Genomic DNA, 15777 nt, shown 5'->3' with positions numbered 1-15777 from the left:
GGCACACAATTAAACCAGCGGGGTACTTAACATCTATACAACGATACAGTATGTAGGGTCACTCGCAACCCTTCGATTGTGTAGCGACAGCTACGATTCATATGACCATGTTTCAACTATGTTTGTTTGACACTTCAACTTTTACAAATTTACACCTCAGCCGACTCGCATGAGCTACCAGGAACTCGTTACAGCTCAGAAATATGCCTATAAACAATCAATTATCAACCTGACAGGGCGCGTCTATGAGAGATACAGTACTCACGGCAGCGTTGGGGGGGCTCGCAGCACCGCCAAGGCTGAACAAGAAAACAGGACACTAATTTCAGCAATGCAACTCCGTACAGAAGGAGATACGACTGACATGTTCAAAGGCCAAGACGTGAAAAAGAACGTATACCGACCCGTCTCTTGGCACAGCTCTGATAGAGCTTCAAGATCAAAGAATTCGCCTATGTCGTGGAACGGCCAAAATAAGTACTGTATTTTGATGGAGAAGATTGTTGTGAGGTACGGACCGATAGGCATTCCATATAGGCTTGCGTCCGCACCCATTGTCAGCGGAGAAAATATTTTGTGAAGGGCTGAGACTTACGCGAGAATTGTCTGTAGGATCACGAGACGTTCAGTGAATCCTATTGGCTAAGACTTAGACTTACCTGGTGAAGAAGTGGAGTCCCCTTTGGCGTGGGCCAGCGCTATTGCGCAATTAAGTTGTCACAATTACGATATCACCCGCGGAGGAACACACCTCCAAGGCCGGCTGGTCAGATGCGATAGCAGAAAAATGATTATTCCTACAGGCACAATCAGGCCATGATTTGGTAACGTCTGAAAATGACATACCAGAGAAAGCGTTTCATATCTTCACTTTGTTCTATTCCAGCGCTGTGTTTTGTTTCGCTAAGCGAGAGGGGCGTCAGGAGACAGATGGGGTTGCATACAATGTTTCCTTTTGCGAGCCACCGCCCAAATCCGCCTTTGCTTCATTGGTGCTGGCATAGTATTTCTGGATAAACCCGACACGCAAGAGAAGGATATCTCCTTGTCGGAACTCGACCCCTTGTTTCTTCGCGATAGCCTCTAGCTCGGCGACAGTGATCGGATGACTGGTCCAGGGATCGTAGGGTAGGGCCTCTCCATTGGCCGTGTAGTAGTTTACCACATCCAGGAGAACGCCGCGGCCGCATATGCCATGGTTAGCCCAGTCTAGACGCAGTGCTCAGTTGTAGGGAACAGGGTAGCAGTGCGTAGACTTACTGTGCATCCCAAGTTTGACTTTCGAATAATCGATCTCACTCGGATCATGAATTTCCATTTCGCCCTCAGAGAGGGAGTTGGCGGGGGTGCTAACAAGATTCGTGCGTCAGAGCCCTCGATGTACGACATCAATATACTTGTTGTAGAACACATTGTATTTTGCCACCCCAAAGTGCTTCAAACCGTCCCACTGGCAACCTGATTGTGTGTTCTGCAAATTTAATCAAGTGAGGTGCGATCCGCCGAGCGGGCTTGAAGGGGACGTACGATATGGATAACATCATCCCGGACAGGTATGATGGGGCCAGCCTTGCTGAACGTATTGATGGATGGAATCTTACGCCCGAAAACGGGCTTGCAAGCGAAGATCAATAAACAAATGAAAACGCGGCAATCACGGATTCGCTTACCCTTGAGGGGAAGTGAATTGGCCTGGTTAGTAGTATTGTAAAGTTCCAGATTTGTTAGTCTTTATGCAGGAGCCATATTGCACGCACCAATTCAATGAAACTGTGCGACCTAGACTAACGGCAGGACGCATTGTTGGATCCTATGACTTGTCTCTTTGAGATATAACGCACCGAATCTCCTCCTGGGCAGCTCGTGCCACAACCTCGGGAGTGAGCAGGTTAATTGTGCCTAGCTCGTCGTCCTTGCCCCACACATCCCACGCGCATCCCTTGAAGTCATGAAAACTTGGCAGTTCATCGAATGAGGGCAGCACACCGGCTGTCGCAGGCTCTGTATCAGGGATCACCCCATCTCTCTTGCCACCCTTCAGAGAGAACGTACGTTTCAAACGAGATGCCATGTCTGTTGCCATGTAATTGTAGAGTCATCTACACCTCGGTAAGTATATATACCCCACGCTTACGTGTGGAATAATGTGTGGATAGGGCACTAGCAATTATCCAGGCTTCCTTATTGTCCGTCATGCTTTGTCACACCTGAAACAACAGGACGTGTCAGGTACAAGTTTCATGCTGAAGATAACAATATAAATACACTCCGCGGGAACAACCTAGTACAGTCTGAGATACAGTGGCTATCCCCGGATGAATGGATGAATTAACGCCTCCTTGGGAGTAATCCGCCTTGCTGGATCAAGTGCCATGCACCTGTCCAACAAATCGATGAATGAAGTGAGCAACTTCATCTCGTCGTCCTTCATCTTGACTGATGCAGGTGGCATGAGACGGGCACGGAGATCGCGACTAGGTTTGGAAATGTGAACCTTGCGAACGACATTCTGGTAAAACAGTCAGCTGATGTGAAAGACAACGGATCGCATTGACTCACGGAACCAGTGACACGGTCTGTCTCTACGCTTTCGAACCCTCCCATTTCGTCGAAGTACATTTCTCCGAATTTCGCCTTCTTGATCATTTTGGTGTTGAACCTTCCTTTGAGCTCCATCATGAGTAAAAGCATTTGATTGTTCGACCGGCCGGGGAAAAGGATCTTTCCTGTGTACAGCTCGTACAACGTGCACCCAATGGACCAAATATCGAGCGCTGGATCATATGGAACTCCGAGGACTAAGTAAAATGACGTCAGTTTTCAGTGTAATGGTGTTATAAGTAACGTACTGATCTCGGGCGCGCGATAAAACCGACTAACAAGATATGGGGTAATGTCATTCTCCGAGGCATCGGATGCTGAACCTAAGTCACATAACTTCAGTAGCGTCTTCTGTTCATTAACCTGAATTGGTCGTTAGTATATCGGCAACTGCCAAAAGTATGTTGGACTTCACCAATATATTATCAGGCTTGATGTCTGCGTGCATGACGTTGACTTTCTTTAGAAGACTCAATGCAAGGAAAAGTTGGTGTGCGTAAGCTCTGACTGCCTTGATGTTCAGACCAACGTCCTTTCCAAAGCGCTTCACAACATCTCGAAGGTTCATGCTGGATGAATTTTTGTCAATTACCCAGGAGCGACATCAAGAACATATTCGAACCTCATAGACTCGAACACAAGACAAAGGTGCCCACGGTGTTCAAACGTCCTCTCTAACCGGACGATGTGTTTCTTGTCTTCGGGATCAGCCTGTTTTAACTTATTCAATATCTGCACTTCCTTCAGACCAGCGCGATGCCTAGGCATTGCTTGAGCATTCTCAGAAGTATCATATAAGAAAATGTACAAACATAGATTCCTGACTCCTGATGATTTTGATGGCAACCTCTTTGCCGGTTTCGCCTTCTTGAAGAGCGCGCGCCCGGACAACATTGGCAAACATTCCCTTTCCAAGAGAAGAGAAGACCTGGTACCGTCCGCCATCAAGCTGCTCACCAAGGATAACTTGGTAATAGCCCTCATGATCTGAGGCAGAGTCTAACGTAGTCGTGATAAGGGCAGGTGCTGCTTGTTTCTACATATAAAGGTCAGAGGTTGTTCGCAGACACAATGGATGTAGTACATACAACGACTTTCTTGACTTTCTTTTGCTTCTTCTCGGTTAAAGCTACTGCAAACATGTCATCGACGTCGTCCTCTTCGTCCTCTCCGTCCTCAATTGTTTCTATATTCATGGGTTCGTCTTTAAGGACTCGCCTTTGTTCGTCCTCTCGGCGATCTAAGCTGGGATCGTAGTCGGCAGCAGATATCTGATCCGGTGCGCCGTCTTGCATCTTCGCACGGACATCTTCCTCGTCCTCGTCCTTAGCAAGCTCGAAGATACTGTCGTCTGGTTGTGGAGATGCAGAATCGCGTTTGCCTGCGTGATACGATAAATTAATCGACGGGAGATGTTTTCTGGAGAGAAGCTTACTCATTGAATCATGCCTCGCTTTAGATGTCTCCGCTACTAAACTTGCAGAAGTATCTACAGCACTGTGGGGCTGAGGTGTGTCAGACACAGATGCAACAGGCTGAGGCGGTTGGACCGCACTGCTAGGCCCAGGGCTGGGGCTGATGCTCTTATTAGCACTGGCTACCCCGGAGTACCTGGCTAAGATGGCTTGACGCCTGGCACGGCGAGCAGCTCGAGCGGCTGCCTCTGCGGCAGCTGTATCGATCTCGAGATCAAGTTCTGGATCAGGTTGTGGAGGAGCAATAGATTGTACCGGCTTCTGAATCTGAGTAGCCTCTGACGGAGCTCGTGTGGATGGAGTCAGAGATGTCGCACGGGCACTAAACGTAGGAGATATTCTTGAAGAAAAAAACACGTTCAAGGGTATTCATGGACTTGGTGGTGTTGATACTCACTCGCCTTCTTCTTTGTCCGAGTAGTCCTTTTCCTGATAAGAGTGACCATTGGATGGGGCAGGTGAACGATGATTCCGAGGTGAAGTTCGACGACGACGCTCATCTTTTCGATCATCTTCTCTCCGGCGATGTTCTCTGTCGCGATCTCGGTCTCGTTCACGGCCGTCGCGTCTGTCTTTATCTCTGTCCCAGTCTCGAGAGTATTCGCTAGGCCTCCTTGATTCTTCTTTGGATCGCCCAGGCTCCCGCTTATCGACACTGTCTCGCCTGCTACTGCTAGGTTTGCTACGCTTATCTGAGGGAGACCTTAGGTGCACATCCCGCCAGTCTCTAGGTTCGTCTCTGTGTCTCTTGTGTGTGTGAGATTCGGCTGCGCCATGACCCTCCCAAGACCGCTTTAATCCTGCGGATGTGTTAGTCATCTTCTTCGAAAGCAATTGGGTTTACGGGACACCGCACGATCAACAGGAAAACGCTGGGAAGAATGGAGGCAGAAAATGAATGAGCTCGTCGCTGAGCTCGCTGACGAGGAATGTGGTGAGCAACCAACAGTCAATCAAGCACTCCGGATCCAGTAACCGGAAATGGTCCGTGCGCATCGGTACATCAGGTGATGAATCTCACGTACAATTTATAGGTATGTAATGTAAATTATAAGTACAGAATGTTTGATCGTCAATTCCCTCTCTTCTCTCGCAATCTGGCATCTGCCTTGGTGCCTGGAGAGGGGAATGCAGGAGCTTGGACTACGTGGCGTGTGGCTCGAATTGCAGATGATCTTGTAGTCACCTTATTTGAAGCTGATGCTGATGTATTCGGAAGACGACGTAAACCAGCAGATGCCATCCTAGCGATCCGTTGTTCGGCATGGTCCTGCCGAAGAATCACATGCGTAGCTGCATCATCAGAGTCGGATGGCTCTTCAGATGAGGAGTGCGCTGAGAATTCTTGTTGTCCACGATTAGAAGACTCGTCAGATGGCTGTTTCCTCCTTGCCCTCAAAAGATGATGCTCCACATCCTGCTCCTCCCGGAGTGTCTCGGTCTCCGGAAGGTGAGTCGGAATCTGTGCTCCCTCACTCGATTGCTCGCCGTGCTTAGCTGAACGTCCTTCATTCTCAGCCGAATCCAGGTCCCACTGTGGTCCAGACGATCCAGAAACAGCTCGACTTTCTGGCTCAACATCGTCATCCAAGTTCCGTTCAACTATCATCGCCGAAATTCGGACTTGAGAGTCCCCGGCTTCATCCACATTCTGTTCGGTATCTTCCTCAGGAACCTCCTCCAGCTCCTTCTCTTTCGATTTTCCCTTCGCCGAAACCACTCTCCGCCGCTTCGATGCTGGAGCAGGTTGTGGAGGCAAGTCTACTGACTGTGACCTCGCCCGAGTATGGCGATATGGTGCGTCAGAAGTTGCCACAGCAGGTTGATTACCGCGAGATCTGCTTGACGTCCAAGTGCGTTTGACCTGTGAGTTTTCAGTGCCGGCGGCAAGGGTGGGCCCTTCAGCAACTAGGCTCTCTTCTCGCTGCGCTCGGCTGCGGGGTGGTACTCGCGCGGCTCGCAGGGGTCGTGCAATCGGTGTAGCCTGTGAGCTCGTCCACGCCCCTTGGACGACGACGGTAGTAGCCCGGGCACTCGGAGCCGGTCTGGATCGTAGGTCGGTGAGTGAATCAACCATGGTTTCCTGCGTATCTGGTGGTACGTTGAGTGGAGTTTTTGGAACTTCGTGCTCAAGTGATTGTGGCACTGGGAATACATCGAGTCTGCCCAGGAAAAAAATACCGTAGAATTTTATAACGTCAAACCAATTAACCGGTCGTGACACATCGCACAACAAAAATACTTACTCAGATATTTGATCGATATCAAAACTGATTGCGCCATCGAGTGCCCTCCGGGCAAAGGGCTCGTCAATTCCTTCTTCCGGTGACCTTCGATCGTTCTCATCCGAATTTCGACCCGGACGGCCATGGCCACTCGCCCGTCGTCCCTTCTCCATAGCGGAGGAGGTGCGAGGTCCTGGTGGTGTGGCCGGACTGGCCACACGCTGTCGCTTCTGAGGCGACTCCCCTTGGAAACTTGCACGCTGAGATGTATCAGGATCATCGCGACGCCGCCTACGCAATTCCGGCTGTGCAAGGCCAGGTTCATGATCGGGGTTGTCGTTTTCTTGAACCTCATCGCGCGCCTGTGGAACGCCACCGGGCACCTGGTTATCCAAGTCCTCAGGCCCAGCGCCACCCGCTGCTTGTTGTTCTAGTTCCCGATCACCCTCCTCCTCCTCCTCCTCCTCCTCCTCCTCCTCCTCCTCCTCCTCCTCCTCCTCCTCCTCCTCCTCCTCTTCCATGCGTTGTGCTCGTACCTGCCTTCCACGTCTATAGCGATGCGAGCGTGGATCGCGACCGAAACCATGAGTCACGTTTTTAAGCTGCGCAGCATATCTGGCAATTTTAGGATCAAAGCGCAACGTATTCATCTTGTAGCGCTCGCGCCAGGATGACCATGTGTGTCTTTTTGCCCAGGTATATTCCGGCTCAAGAGCCTGGGAAGGAGTATTCTTGTAAATTAAGTCGCATATACTCCGGATTTAGTCACGTACCAGCTCCTCTGTCAAAGTCCTATACATCACATTCCCGGTGCGTCCCCCATCAGCAGCATTAGGAAATACAGTTGCAATGTAAAAGGCTAGATGTTCATCATCTTCCGCGGTAAAGGGTACGCGTCTGATGAGTGCGTCAGCAAACGAGACAGAAACGAACACGAAATGCCATACACGCGCCCAACCTGGGACCTTGGTGAGGCACCAGGCATACCCTTCCTTGGCGGTCGAAGATGCTCGTATTTTCTACTTCCAATGCATCGGCGTACAAAATCCCTAGGCTCGATATAGACGCCCTGCTGCCAGAGGACATCCGAACGATAGTAGCGCCGACGCATATGTTCGATGTCGATTTCTTCATCCACCAGGATCACTTTGGCTTGCTTCTCATCTTCGCATACTACTCCTCCATGCCTCTACAATAAGTGGTTGAAATCAACGAATTGAAGACTTTCGCTTGGAAACTGCATACCGTGATCCCCTGTTCGAGCACATCGACTCCTTGCCTGACACTCGAATGAAAAAAGAAGGCAACGGGATATCCGTCTTTCACGAATATTGCATCTTCAGCATTAGGTTCAGCAAGTCGCACAGCACCCGCCAAAGCCATGGTAGTAGGAAGGAGTTGGAAAGGATCCAAAGGAGGAAAGTTAGACAAACTCACAAGACGCTGAGTTCGAAATTCGGAACCCCGCATTGAGGTTAGGGTTAATGTCATTAGGGTTAAACTGCGACCATTACAAAAATCAAAACTCTACGTCAGATGTTTGATATTCAGAGCACTCTTCGATGTTCGAGACATTGTGCTCCTGCCAGAATTTGCACTGGGACCAACTGGCTTGCTGTTGATATATAGAACACCGAAGCGATTCAGATCGCTTAGGCTACTTAATTGATATCATTTGACTGGAGAGGTCGAACAGTCCCTGTGATAGAACAACCTCCAGGGACTGTCGCACCTCGTTACGATGTTGCTCAAGTCTGCAAGTGCGTCATACTCTGTTTTCATCAGTGCTGCGGCTGGTCATACATGGTTAATATCACTCGTCTAAATTCTTCATTCAGTTACTTTCTGAGTGAGGATGAGCATGCAGAAGTTATTGCGCCGACCTCATTCAAGTTTGGCCACTTGTATTTCTTTGCTGATTTTGATGGACACGGCGGTTGGGAGACTAGCCTCTGAAGGAAAATCTCCTACCAGCCGTGGTCGGTGTCCTTGCACACCTATATTCAATAAACCCTATGATGCCTAACGTGGCTATCGATAGTACCTTCCTCGGACTTAACGATAATATCGCCGAGCCAAAATACCACCATTGGATGTTGCTCTCCCGTCTTCACGTGAAAATGCTGTGTCTTTCCTTTAGGCTCAGGCCCGGGCATATGGCGGTTTCCGCGCTGTTCTTGCGTTCTATGATTCTCATACCCGTGCTCTCACAGGCGAGTCCTGAGCTTGAACGGAGAAAGAGTCACTATTTTGCTATGAAACGACAGCCAATTCCACCACGAGCAAAGAAACGTTCCGTGATATGCTGTTCCGCATTTCAACCGCAATGCACCGAGCGGTGACGATCCAGACTTGACGAGTGCTCACCAAGTGCTTAGTAGTACCGGCAAGTACAATACTCTACTTGGTGTCAAGATTGTCTCTATCTCATTCCTGCTTATCTGCTAGCTGTTAACAGTGCATGACAGCAATGTCATTAATGCTGCAATTTTGTGGAGACGAATTTGGCTGGTTCGCCATGCCAAAGTACCTAAGTACTAAAAAGTGTCAACGTTTCAAGAATGGCTCGCTGGATAGAGAAGTAACAACAACGCATATGAAAATGAGCAAGTCTCGTCGCTAACTGCTACTGACGTATCAAGCAAGTTCAGCAAGATGTCCGTGATGATTTCTTCCCGCGCACCGGGATACAAAAAAGCTGCAGGATACCTTTCAAAGGTCATCATTGTCGGTCGTCTGGCCAAGGTCGATTTCCACCTCGGACTCCGTGTAAAAGCTGGGGAAGATAGGAGCAATATCTTCTAGGTACCAGAAGCAATCGCGAGGATGCTTGCTGACGCGTGGGGTACGAGTCCTGATCTATCATAGCAGCGAGCAATTTAAACCCACGTGCCGCACAAACCAAGGCCGACATGGAAGTCATCTGCAGACGCTGGGTCGATGAAGACGATTGGGTCATCACGACAGGGATTGTAGGCATCAGACACATCGAGGTTATCTGCGAACGGGTCCTTGATGACGACTCCGCGACTGGAAGATGTGAGATTGGTTTAATGATATCAAGAAGTTCGTCTGTTAGGATGCGAACCCGAGGTTCCATCACGATACGTGCGAAGCGGCTTCCTAGGGACACCCGCCCCACGTCTGATATGCGTTACTTCCTTGCTTGATACGTTGGTAGCTGTTGGTGATGGGACTTGCTCATTTTCCTAGACACACGAATGATCAAAAGTTGCGTTATTGCTGCTTCTTTATCCAACGAGCCATTGTTTGGACGCTTTTTAATACTTAAGTACTCTGGCATAGCGAATCGGCCAGGACTCACTTGCGAGGGCACGTGTACGAGCAAGAAGAGCGGGAAAGCGGATTATGTTTCAAAAAGGAAGTACAAGAAGCGAAGACGAGAGCAACGTCGAATGATTTATGGTCGTGAAGTTCAAGGAATATCGATAGCCATGCCAGAGCTCATCATGAGATCCTGTGAAGAAACATCCTCCGAAGTCTCCCAACTGTTATGTCCATCAAAATCAGCAAAGAAAGACCAGAGACCTAACGGGAACTCGAAATATTCTACCGATTAAAACGGAGCACCTTTCAGACGGCCTGGTTTTGTCTCTCTAGAACCCTAGCGGTCCTCCACTCCATCTTGTGAATCATATCCTCCACCATGTCCAGGTAGCTATCCAAATTTGAAACTGCTGTTTCTGCGGGCGGTTTCCGAAACTCCTGTTGGAAGGGTTCTGCAGTGAAGCTAAAGACTGTTAGCCTAGGTCATGGAGACCATGGAACATTTTTAGTCTCCCCTAGCCAGACCAATCGAAGGAAGATAGTCGTTCTTTCGGAACATTTTACTAGTCAAGCACCAGTACTGTCCCTCGTTTTTCCTCTTGGGTCTGCCATTTACGGACCGCCGTCAACAAGCCTTTGCACTGTTGATATAGAACTTCCAGCGATTGTTTCTCACGATCAGAAAGTTCGTTATGAAACCTTAGTCAGGAGATAGCCTATGATTGCGGAGAAAGCGTCCCGGAAAATAGTCGTCCAGGAAATCCTCGAGGTCTTCGGGCGGTGACATCGCAAGGTGGTAGATGTGTTATTTTGGAATGAAGCTAAAATGAGGTCGAGCTCGCAACTTAAAAAATATACCAATGAAGATAGATTCATGACAAGCCAGATGTAAAGATCCCTGTCACGTTGATTGTTCATTTTTGATCAACTTCAACTGGGGTTGCGTGAGCAGACTGGTGTCAGAGTTGAGTTCTTTCGTGCAATACTCTTGCTGCGACAGCACAGTGGACGATGCCTTGACCGTGTGTCTCTGGTACATGTCAACCGTGGCTAGGAGGTTGAGCAAATCCGGAATCTGTCTTATAATCAGACAAGGGCGAAGGATACTGCGGATTGCGTAGAAGATGACCCGATGTAGTGCCTGTTGATTTGCGCATGAGGGTTGGTCTATGATAGAACTTCATAGAAGAGATACAGTCTGTAGCCGTGAGTAAGATGCGGGATAATGAAAATATCATAATGCACCTTGTATTGCTCGGTGCATGTCCGAGTCATGCTGCTTGAGCAGCGGTTCCAATGCGGATAGTGTTTGATGAAGAGTTTGCATGGTTCGACGGTATGAGCTGTACAAAGTAAGCTATGATCAGTGTCGGGAACCACTTACTAGTCGGACCATAGACGAATGCTAGTAGTATCAATTAACTTATCTGTGGAAAGGACTCTAGAGTGATATGATGTGAGAACAGACCGACGTGCATGATGACCGAAATACTGACCTCACATAGCCGGACGGCTCTTCAGATAATGAGATCACTGAGAATTCTTGTGGGCCACGATTAGGTTGTCCACGATTAGAAGGTTGCCCCAAATGATGACGCTGCCCATCCTGCTCCTTTCGGAACATCTCGGTCTCCGGATGGTGGTGCGGAATCTGCGCTCTCTCGATCGATCGTTCGCCCTGCCCAGCCGAACGTCCCTCATCGACGACCGATTCCAGAAACAGCTCGTTTGATGTCGCTGGCTTCATCTCCGGCATCTTCCTCAGGAAGCTCCTCGAGCTCCATCGCTTTCAATTTCCCCTTCGCCGAAACCACTATCCGCCGTTGCGATGTCGGCACAAGTTGTGGGGGCAACCCTACGAACCTGTCGCGGTATAGTGCGCCAGAAGCTGCCACAGTACGTCGAAGACCGCTTGACATCCGTGCGCGTTTGACCTACGAGTTGATTTCAGTGCCAGCAGTAAGACCTTCGTAAGGTGTGATCCCTTCTCGCCGTGTTCGTTTGCGGAGTTCCAGAATAAACGGAGCCGGGAGCTCGTCGACGCCCCTTGAACGGCTACGGCAGTGGTCCGGGCGCTTGGAGCCCGTTTGTGTCGTTGGCCGATGGCTGTCTCTAGCGGTGTGTCAGGTAGAACTTCTGAAACTTCATGCTCAGGGAGTACATTGAGTCTGCCCAGAAGAAAATATCACAACATCAAACTAATTAACCAGTCGTGACATATCGCACAACAAAAATATTCACTCAGGCATTTCATCGACATCAAAACTGATTGCGTCATAGAGTGCCACCCCGGAGGACTCATTGTTTTCTCCGTCCAGCGACCTTCGATCGTTCTCATTCGAATTTCAACATGTCCACTCGCGCGGCCCACAGCAGAGGTAGCCTCATTCAGAGGCGACTCCAAACTTGCATGCCGAGACATCATCGCGACGCCGCCCAAAAAAATGGACCTGCGGAAGGTCAGGTTGGTGGTCGAGGTTGAGATTTTCTTGGACCTCGTTGCGGACCTGTGGGGCGCCACCGGACTCCAGGTGATCCAATTCCTCAGGATCGCGACCGAACCTGTCATGGGTCCTGTTCTTCAGCCGGGCAGCATGCCTGGCAATCACAGGATCAAACCGTAGCATATTCGTCATGATGCTGGCGCAAGGATGGCCACGTATGCCTTTTCGCCCAGGCATATTCCGGCTCGCCCGCCTGGGAAGGAACATTCTTATGAAATACGACGCATATACTCGGGATTTAAATGACCACGTACCAACTTCTCTGTCAATTTCTGGTACATCAAATTCCCGGAACGTCCCCCATCAGGAGCATCAGCAACGACAGTTGCGGTATAATAAGCAAGATGGTCATCGTCTTCCGCAGTAAAGGATACGCGTCTGGTGAATGCGTTAGGAATGAGACGGAGAAACGAACGCGAAATGACATACACGCGCCTAACCTGAGACCCTGGTGGGGCACCAGGTATACCCTTCCTTGGCGGCGGACAATGCTCTTATCTTTGGTGTCTAATGCATATATGCAAGAAATCCGTTTGCCATGCTCGATATAGACGCGCAACTACCGGTCGGCATCCGAATGATGATAGCGCAGCGCAAATGTTCGATGTCTGCCAGTGCGTCTTCATCCATCAGGATCGCGTCGGCTTTCTAGCAGATGGGCCCATGGACATTGATTGTGCCTTGGTGGGAGGAATGGGAAGAAGGTGAAAATACGCGTACCACGAACGAGCCAATCTCTCTCGTTTTCGTTCATCCAGTAGGTGGCTTTAAGGTTCACCAAGTAGCGGATGCATTTCCGGGGTTGTACTTGGCTGACGCCAGAGGCGTTGGTTTTTTGTTCATCTTGCTGATCTACCAAGTCTAAGGGTGCTCCAAACATGTCTTGTAAGGAGGCGCTGTTTGCGAGTCCAAAATGTAGTAGGCATTTGAAGGTCACGCTGCCCTGCATCTCAATCGCAATGTACTGAGCGGTGACAATTCAGACTTGACAAGTTCACACCAAACCTCCCGCAGTACCAGTAAGTATAATAACCTGCTTGGTGTCAAGATTGTCTCCATCTCATTCCTGCTAATATCATGTGCTGACTTTTAACTGTAATGTCATTAATGCTACAATTTTGTGGAGACGAGTTCGGCTGATTTGCCATGCCAGAGTACCTAAGTACTAAAAAAACGACAACGTTGCAAGAATGGCTCGCTTGACAGAGAAGTAGCAACAATGCATATGAAAATGAGCAAGTCCTGTCGCCAACTACTACCGACGTATCAAGCAAGTGAAGCAAGATATCCGTGATGGTAATAAAACATATACAGTGATTATTTCTTCCTGCGCATCGGGATGCAGGAGAGCTGCAGACATTCAAAGCTCATCATTGTCGGTCGTCTGGCCAAGGTCGATCTCCACCTCGGACTCCGTGTAAAAGCTGGGGAAGATAGATGCAACATCTTCTAGATACCAGAAGCAATCGCGAGGATGCTTGCTGACGTGTGGGGTATCCTGATCTATAACACCGACAGAACTCTCTACGTCTTCGCAGCGAGCAATTTGAACCCACGTGCCGCACAAACCAAGGCCGACACGGAAGTCATCTACGGATGCTGGGTCGATGAGGACGGTCAAGTCATCACGGCAGGGATTGTAGGCATCAGAAACATCGAGGTTATCTGCGAACGGGTCCTTGATGACGGCTCCGCGACTGGAAGATGTGATGATTGGCTTCATGATATCAAGAAGTTCGTCTGTTGGGATGCGAACCCAAGGTTCCATCACGATACGTGCGAAGCGGCTTCCTAGCTCCTGCTCAACCGCTGCGGAAGGAGTGTCTGGAAATGATCCGACAGGCTCTGGCAGTATTACTTCTTTGACTTTGCGTGTCGAGAATTCGACAACACCAGCGGTATGTGACAGAGGCAGGCGAGTCGGGCCGAGGAAGGTAAGCAGTGAGTCAACTTTGATATCAGTCCATGAGACCGTAGTGTTCTGCCCTGCGGTAACAGCTGCAACCCAAGGGTCATCCACTGGAGGGAGGGCAACGTTCACGACATCACCAACGCCGAAGGTGTCATCCAAAACCTCCTTGGCCATCAATGAGTCAAGGACAACGTCCGAGGACACGATTTCAGCGTGATCAGCTTTGAGCGCCTCTTCGAATGTGCTAACCGCCGACGAAGCGGGCGTATCTATGCCAGTACATCCATCCCCGGAGTCAAGAGTGGCAGAGGTATACATGCTGAGGCCTCCTTTGGATCCCCAGCATTCCTTGCACGCAGCGTCGAACGTGCCCGGCAAAACCCGTGCAACCTTAGCTGTCAAAGGAAGCTCCTTGATAGCAAGCTCTGCGACAACCACCGCGCGGTTTAAATTATCGGTATAAGCTTCGAAACCAGCAAAAACACCGTTACGCTGCATGAAGCGAAGGAAAAAGTGCAGTACTGTGGGTGCAATGAAAAGGTTGCGCTCCGACCTGGATAACTCATAAATTCAAGACAATGGAAGGAAGCAGACAAACTTGCCAGATCAAACCTTTATCCCGCATGTATGAAGACATGAAGACCTTGATAGACTTCTCCATGTCTTCAAGGAAGGTTTCGAGTAAACGAATCTGGACATCTGTCTCTCCTTCACTTGGCTCTAGTTGTTTGCCTGGATGGGCGATCTGTTCCAGTGGATCTTGAATAATATTGGGATTTATCTCTTTAGCTTTTGGGGTATCATCGTCATCTGAGGCGTCACCGCCTCCTTCACAAGACATGTTTGTGGCACCCTTAGATTTCCTGACTTTGCGGTAGATCGGCAAGCTGGACAGAAGGCCAATGTACAGACGAAACTGTAGAAATCAATCAGAACACTCAAGTGACGCTGGAAATTTTGTACATGATCCCATAGCGTTCTGACTCCAGAGGCTATCGGAGGCCAAGTACGACCAACCCGGAAATCATCCGCGACTTGGTGAACTCGATCAACGAGGCTGTTCTGCCTAGATGAACGAAAATGAGTTATCTCACATGTGAGCAGGGAGAAAGAAGATAAGTACAGTTCTATTGGCTCGCTCGTGGTACGCGTATTTTCACCTTCTTCCCATTCCTCCCACCAAGGCACAATTCTGCCTGTGGCATCTGCGCTCTGTCCTGCATTTCTACGCCGTTTACGGTCTTTATTTCTTTGAATGACCTCTTCATCGGAGAGAACCTTCACGGTGGGCAAGCCACCAAGAGCATCAACTTCGATTTCTTCTCCAGTCTCTGTCGTAATGCGTTTGTAGCCGTACGGCATGAAATCTTCGAAAGGAATGATGGTGACGCCGTGCGGTACTGCCGGAAAGGGAGGAAAACTTGGAGGAAAGATGTTAGAACTTGGCATTTGAGGTTGTTGGATTCTGGGTTGATCACGATAGTCTTGGTTCAAGCTAACGGTTAACGAATATCTCTGTCGGATTTATTATTTACATGGATTTTTTGATTCCGGCCTCAAGTGCTAACAAATGCCCGAAATAGCTCAGCGGATGCTGTAGTATTACGTAGCAACAGATGGCACAGCTGGCGCCTACTGTCACTGATAGTATGCGCATGATGTGGAGCGCTACTAGTGATATCGCACTGCGCTCCCTATCTAAACGCGAAGCTTTGACATTGAAGTTAGGGGCAATCGCTGGAGTGGGTACATACATTTCTGATACTAATTCA

At 49.4% G+C, this 15777-nt stretch overlaps 7 protein-coding genes across 7 annotated transcripts; all 7 read right to left on the bottom strand.

Annotated features, from left to right (window-relative positions):
- Positions 1-195: 195 nt before the first annotated feature.
- On the bottom strand, positions 196-2071 carry EDB91DRAFT_1252264 (uncharacterized protein; the record flags this gene model as incomplete). Its single annotated transcript, XM_041323485.1, has 14 exons — positions 196-207; positions 266-299; positions 365-538; positions 596-606; positions 660-698; positions 752-797; positions 847-903; positions 945-1209; positions 1261-1349; positions 1398-1471; positions 1528-1614; positions 1671-1692; positions 1758-1784; positions 1842-2071. 14 exons carry the CDS (start codon positions 2069-2071, stop codon positions 196-198), a joined length of 1167 nt encoding a protein of 388 aa, XP_041173396.1.
- Positions 2072-2305: 234 nt separating this feature from the next.
- Positions 2306-4895, bottom strand: EDB91DRAFT_1252263 (kinase-like domain-containing protein; the record flags this gene model as incomplete). The annotated part of the gene is made up of 9 exons (XM_041323484.1): positions 2306-2509; positions 2560-2798; positions 2850-2964; positions 3017-3170; positions 3224-3361; positions 3414-3637; positions 3690-3982; positions 4037-4416; positions 4474-4895. 9 exons carry the CDS (start codon positions 4893-4895, stop codon positions 2306-2308), a joined length of 2169 nt encoding a protein of 722 aa, XP_041173395.1.
- A 1340-nt stretch (positions 4896-6235) lies between these two features.
- Positions 6236-7699, bottom strand: EDB91DRAFT_730391 (uncharacterized protein). The gene is made up of 4 exons (XM_041328223.1): positions 7547-7699; positions 7249-7490; positions 7075-7198; positions 6236-7017 (listed from the first exon to the last, which is right to left on the bottom strand). The coding sequence occupies exons 1-4, from the start codon at positions 7682-7684 to the stop codon at positions 6319-6321; spliced, it is 1203 nt and encodes a 400-aa protein (XP_041173394.1). The 5' UTR covers positions 7685-7699; the 3' UTR covers positions 6236-6318.
- Positions 7700-9013: 1314 nt separating this feature from the next.
- On the bottom strand, positions 9014-9506 carry EDB91DRAFT_1085139 (uncharacterized protein; the record flags this gene model as incomplete). Its single annotated transcript, XM_041315852.1, has 3 exons — positions 9014-9155; positions 9191-9331; positions 9460-9506. The coding sequence occupies 3 exons, from the start codon at positions 9504-9506 to the stop codon at positions 9014-9016; spliced, it is 330 nt and encodes a 109-aa protein (XP_041173393.1).
- Positions 9507-11286: 1780 nt separating this feature from the next.
- EDB91DRAFT_1252260 (uncharacterized protein) lies at positions 11287-12225 on the bottom strand (the record flags this gene model as incomplete). The annotated part of the gene is made up of 3 exons (XM_041323483.1): positions 11287-11523; positions 11556-11757; positions 11996-12225. 3 exons carry the CDS (start codon positions 12223-12225, stop codon positions 11287-11289), a joined length of 669 nt encoding a protein of 222 aa, XP_041173392.1.
- Positions 12226-12715: 490 nt separating this feature from the next.
- EDB91DRAFT_1154928 (uncharacterized protein) lies at positions 12716-13221 on the bottom strand (the record flags this gene model as incomplete). Its single annotated transcript, XM_041319579.1, has 1 exon — positions 12716-13221. A coding segment is annotated over exon 1 (276 nt), but the record flags the coding sequence as incomplete, so codon positions are not given.
- On the bottom strand, positions 13177-15541 carry EDB91DRAFT_1154923 (uncharacterized protein). The gene is made up of 4 exons (XM_041319578.1): positions 15129-15541; positions 14969-15071; positions 14608-14921; positions 13177-14558 (listed from the first exon to the last, which is right to left on the bottom strand). Exons 1-4 carry the CDS (start codon positions 15452-15454, stop codon positions 13454-13456), a joined length of 1848 nt encoding a protein of 615 aa, XP_041173390.1. The 5' UTR covers positions 15455-15541; the 3' UTR covers positions 13177-13453.
- Between the last annotated feature and the right edge of the window lie 236 nt (positions 15542-15777).

This window comes from Suillus paluster, assembly GCF_016628075.1.
Source record: "Suillus paluster strain FC165 chromosome Unknown EDB91scaffold_65, whole genome shotgun sequence".
NCBI classification, from domain to species: domain Eukaryota; kingdom Fungi; phylum Basidiomycota; class Agaricomycetes; order Boletales; family Suillaceae; genus Suillus; species Suillus paluster.
Note: the sequence above shows the minus strand (reverse complement) of the source record. Positions and strands in the feature narration are given on the sequence as shown.

What these genes read in the sequence shown, in the direction of transcription:
- EDB91DRAFT_1154923 (XM_041319578.1), bottom strand. Translation starts at nt 15,454, where the DNA reads ATGCCAAGTTCTAACATCTTTCCTCCAAGTTTTCCTCCCTTTCCGGCA. An exon ending in ACGAGCGAGCCAATAGAACT is followed by an intron (nt 15,072 to 15,128) that starts GTACTTATCTTC and finishes TCGTTCATCTAG; the next exon opens with GCAGAACAGCCTCGTTGATC. An exon ending in CGGGATAAAGGTTTGATCTG is followed by an intron (nt 14,559 to 14,607) that starts GCAAGTTTGTCT and finishes TGAGTTATCCAG; the next exon opens with GTCGGAGCGCAACCTTTTCA.
- EDB91DRAFT_730391 (XM_041328223.1), bottom strand. Translation starts at nt 7,684, where the DNA reads ATGGCTTTGGCGGGTGCTGTGCGACTTGCTGAACCTAATGCTGAAGAT. An exon ending in TGCTCGAACAGGGGATCACG is followed by an intron (nt 7,491 to 7,546) that starts GTATGCAGTTTC and finishes CACTTATTGTAG; the next exon opens with AGGCATGGAGGAGTAGTATG. An exon ending in GGACTTTGACAGAGGAGCTG is followed by an intron (nt 7,018 to 7,074) that starts GTACGTGACTAA and finishes ACTCCTTCCCAG; the next exon opens with GCTCTTGAGCCGGAATATAC.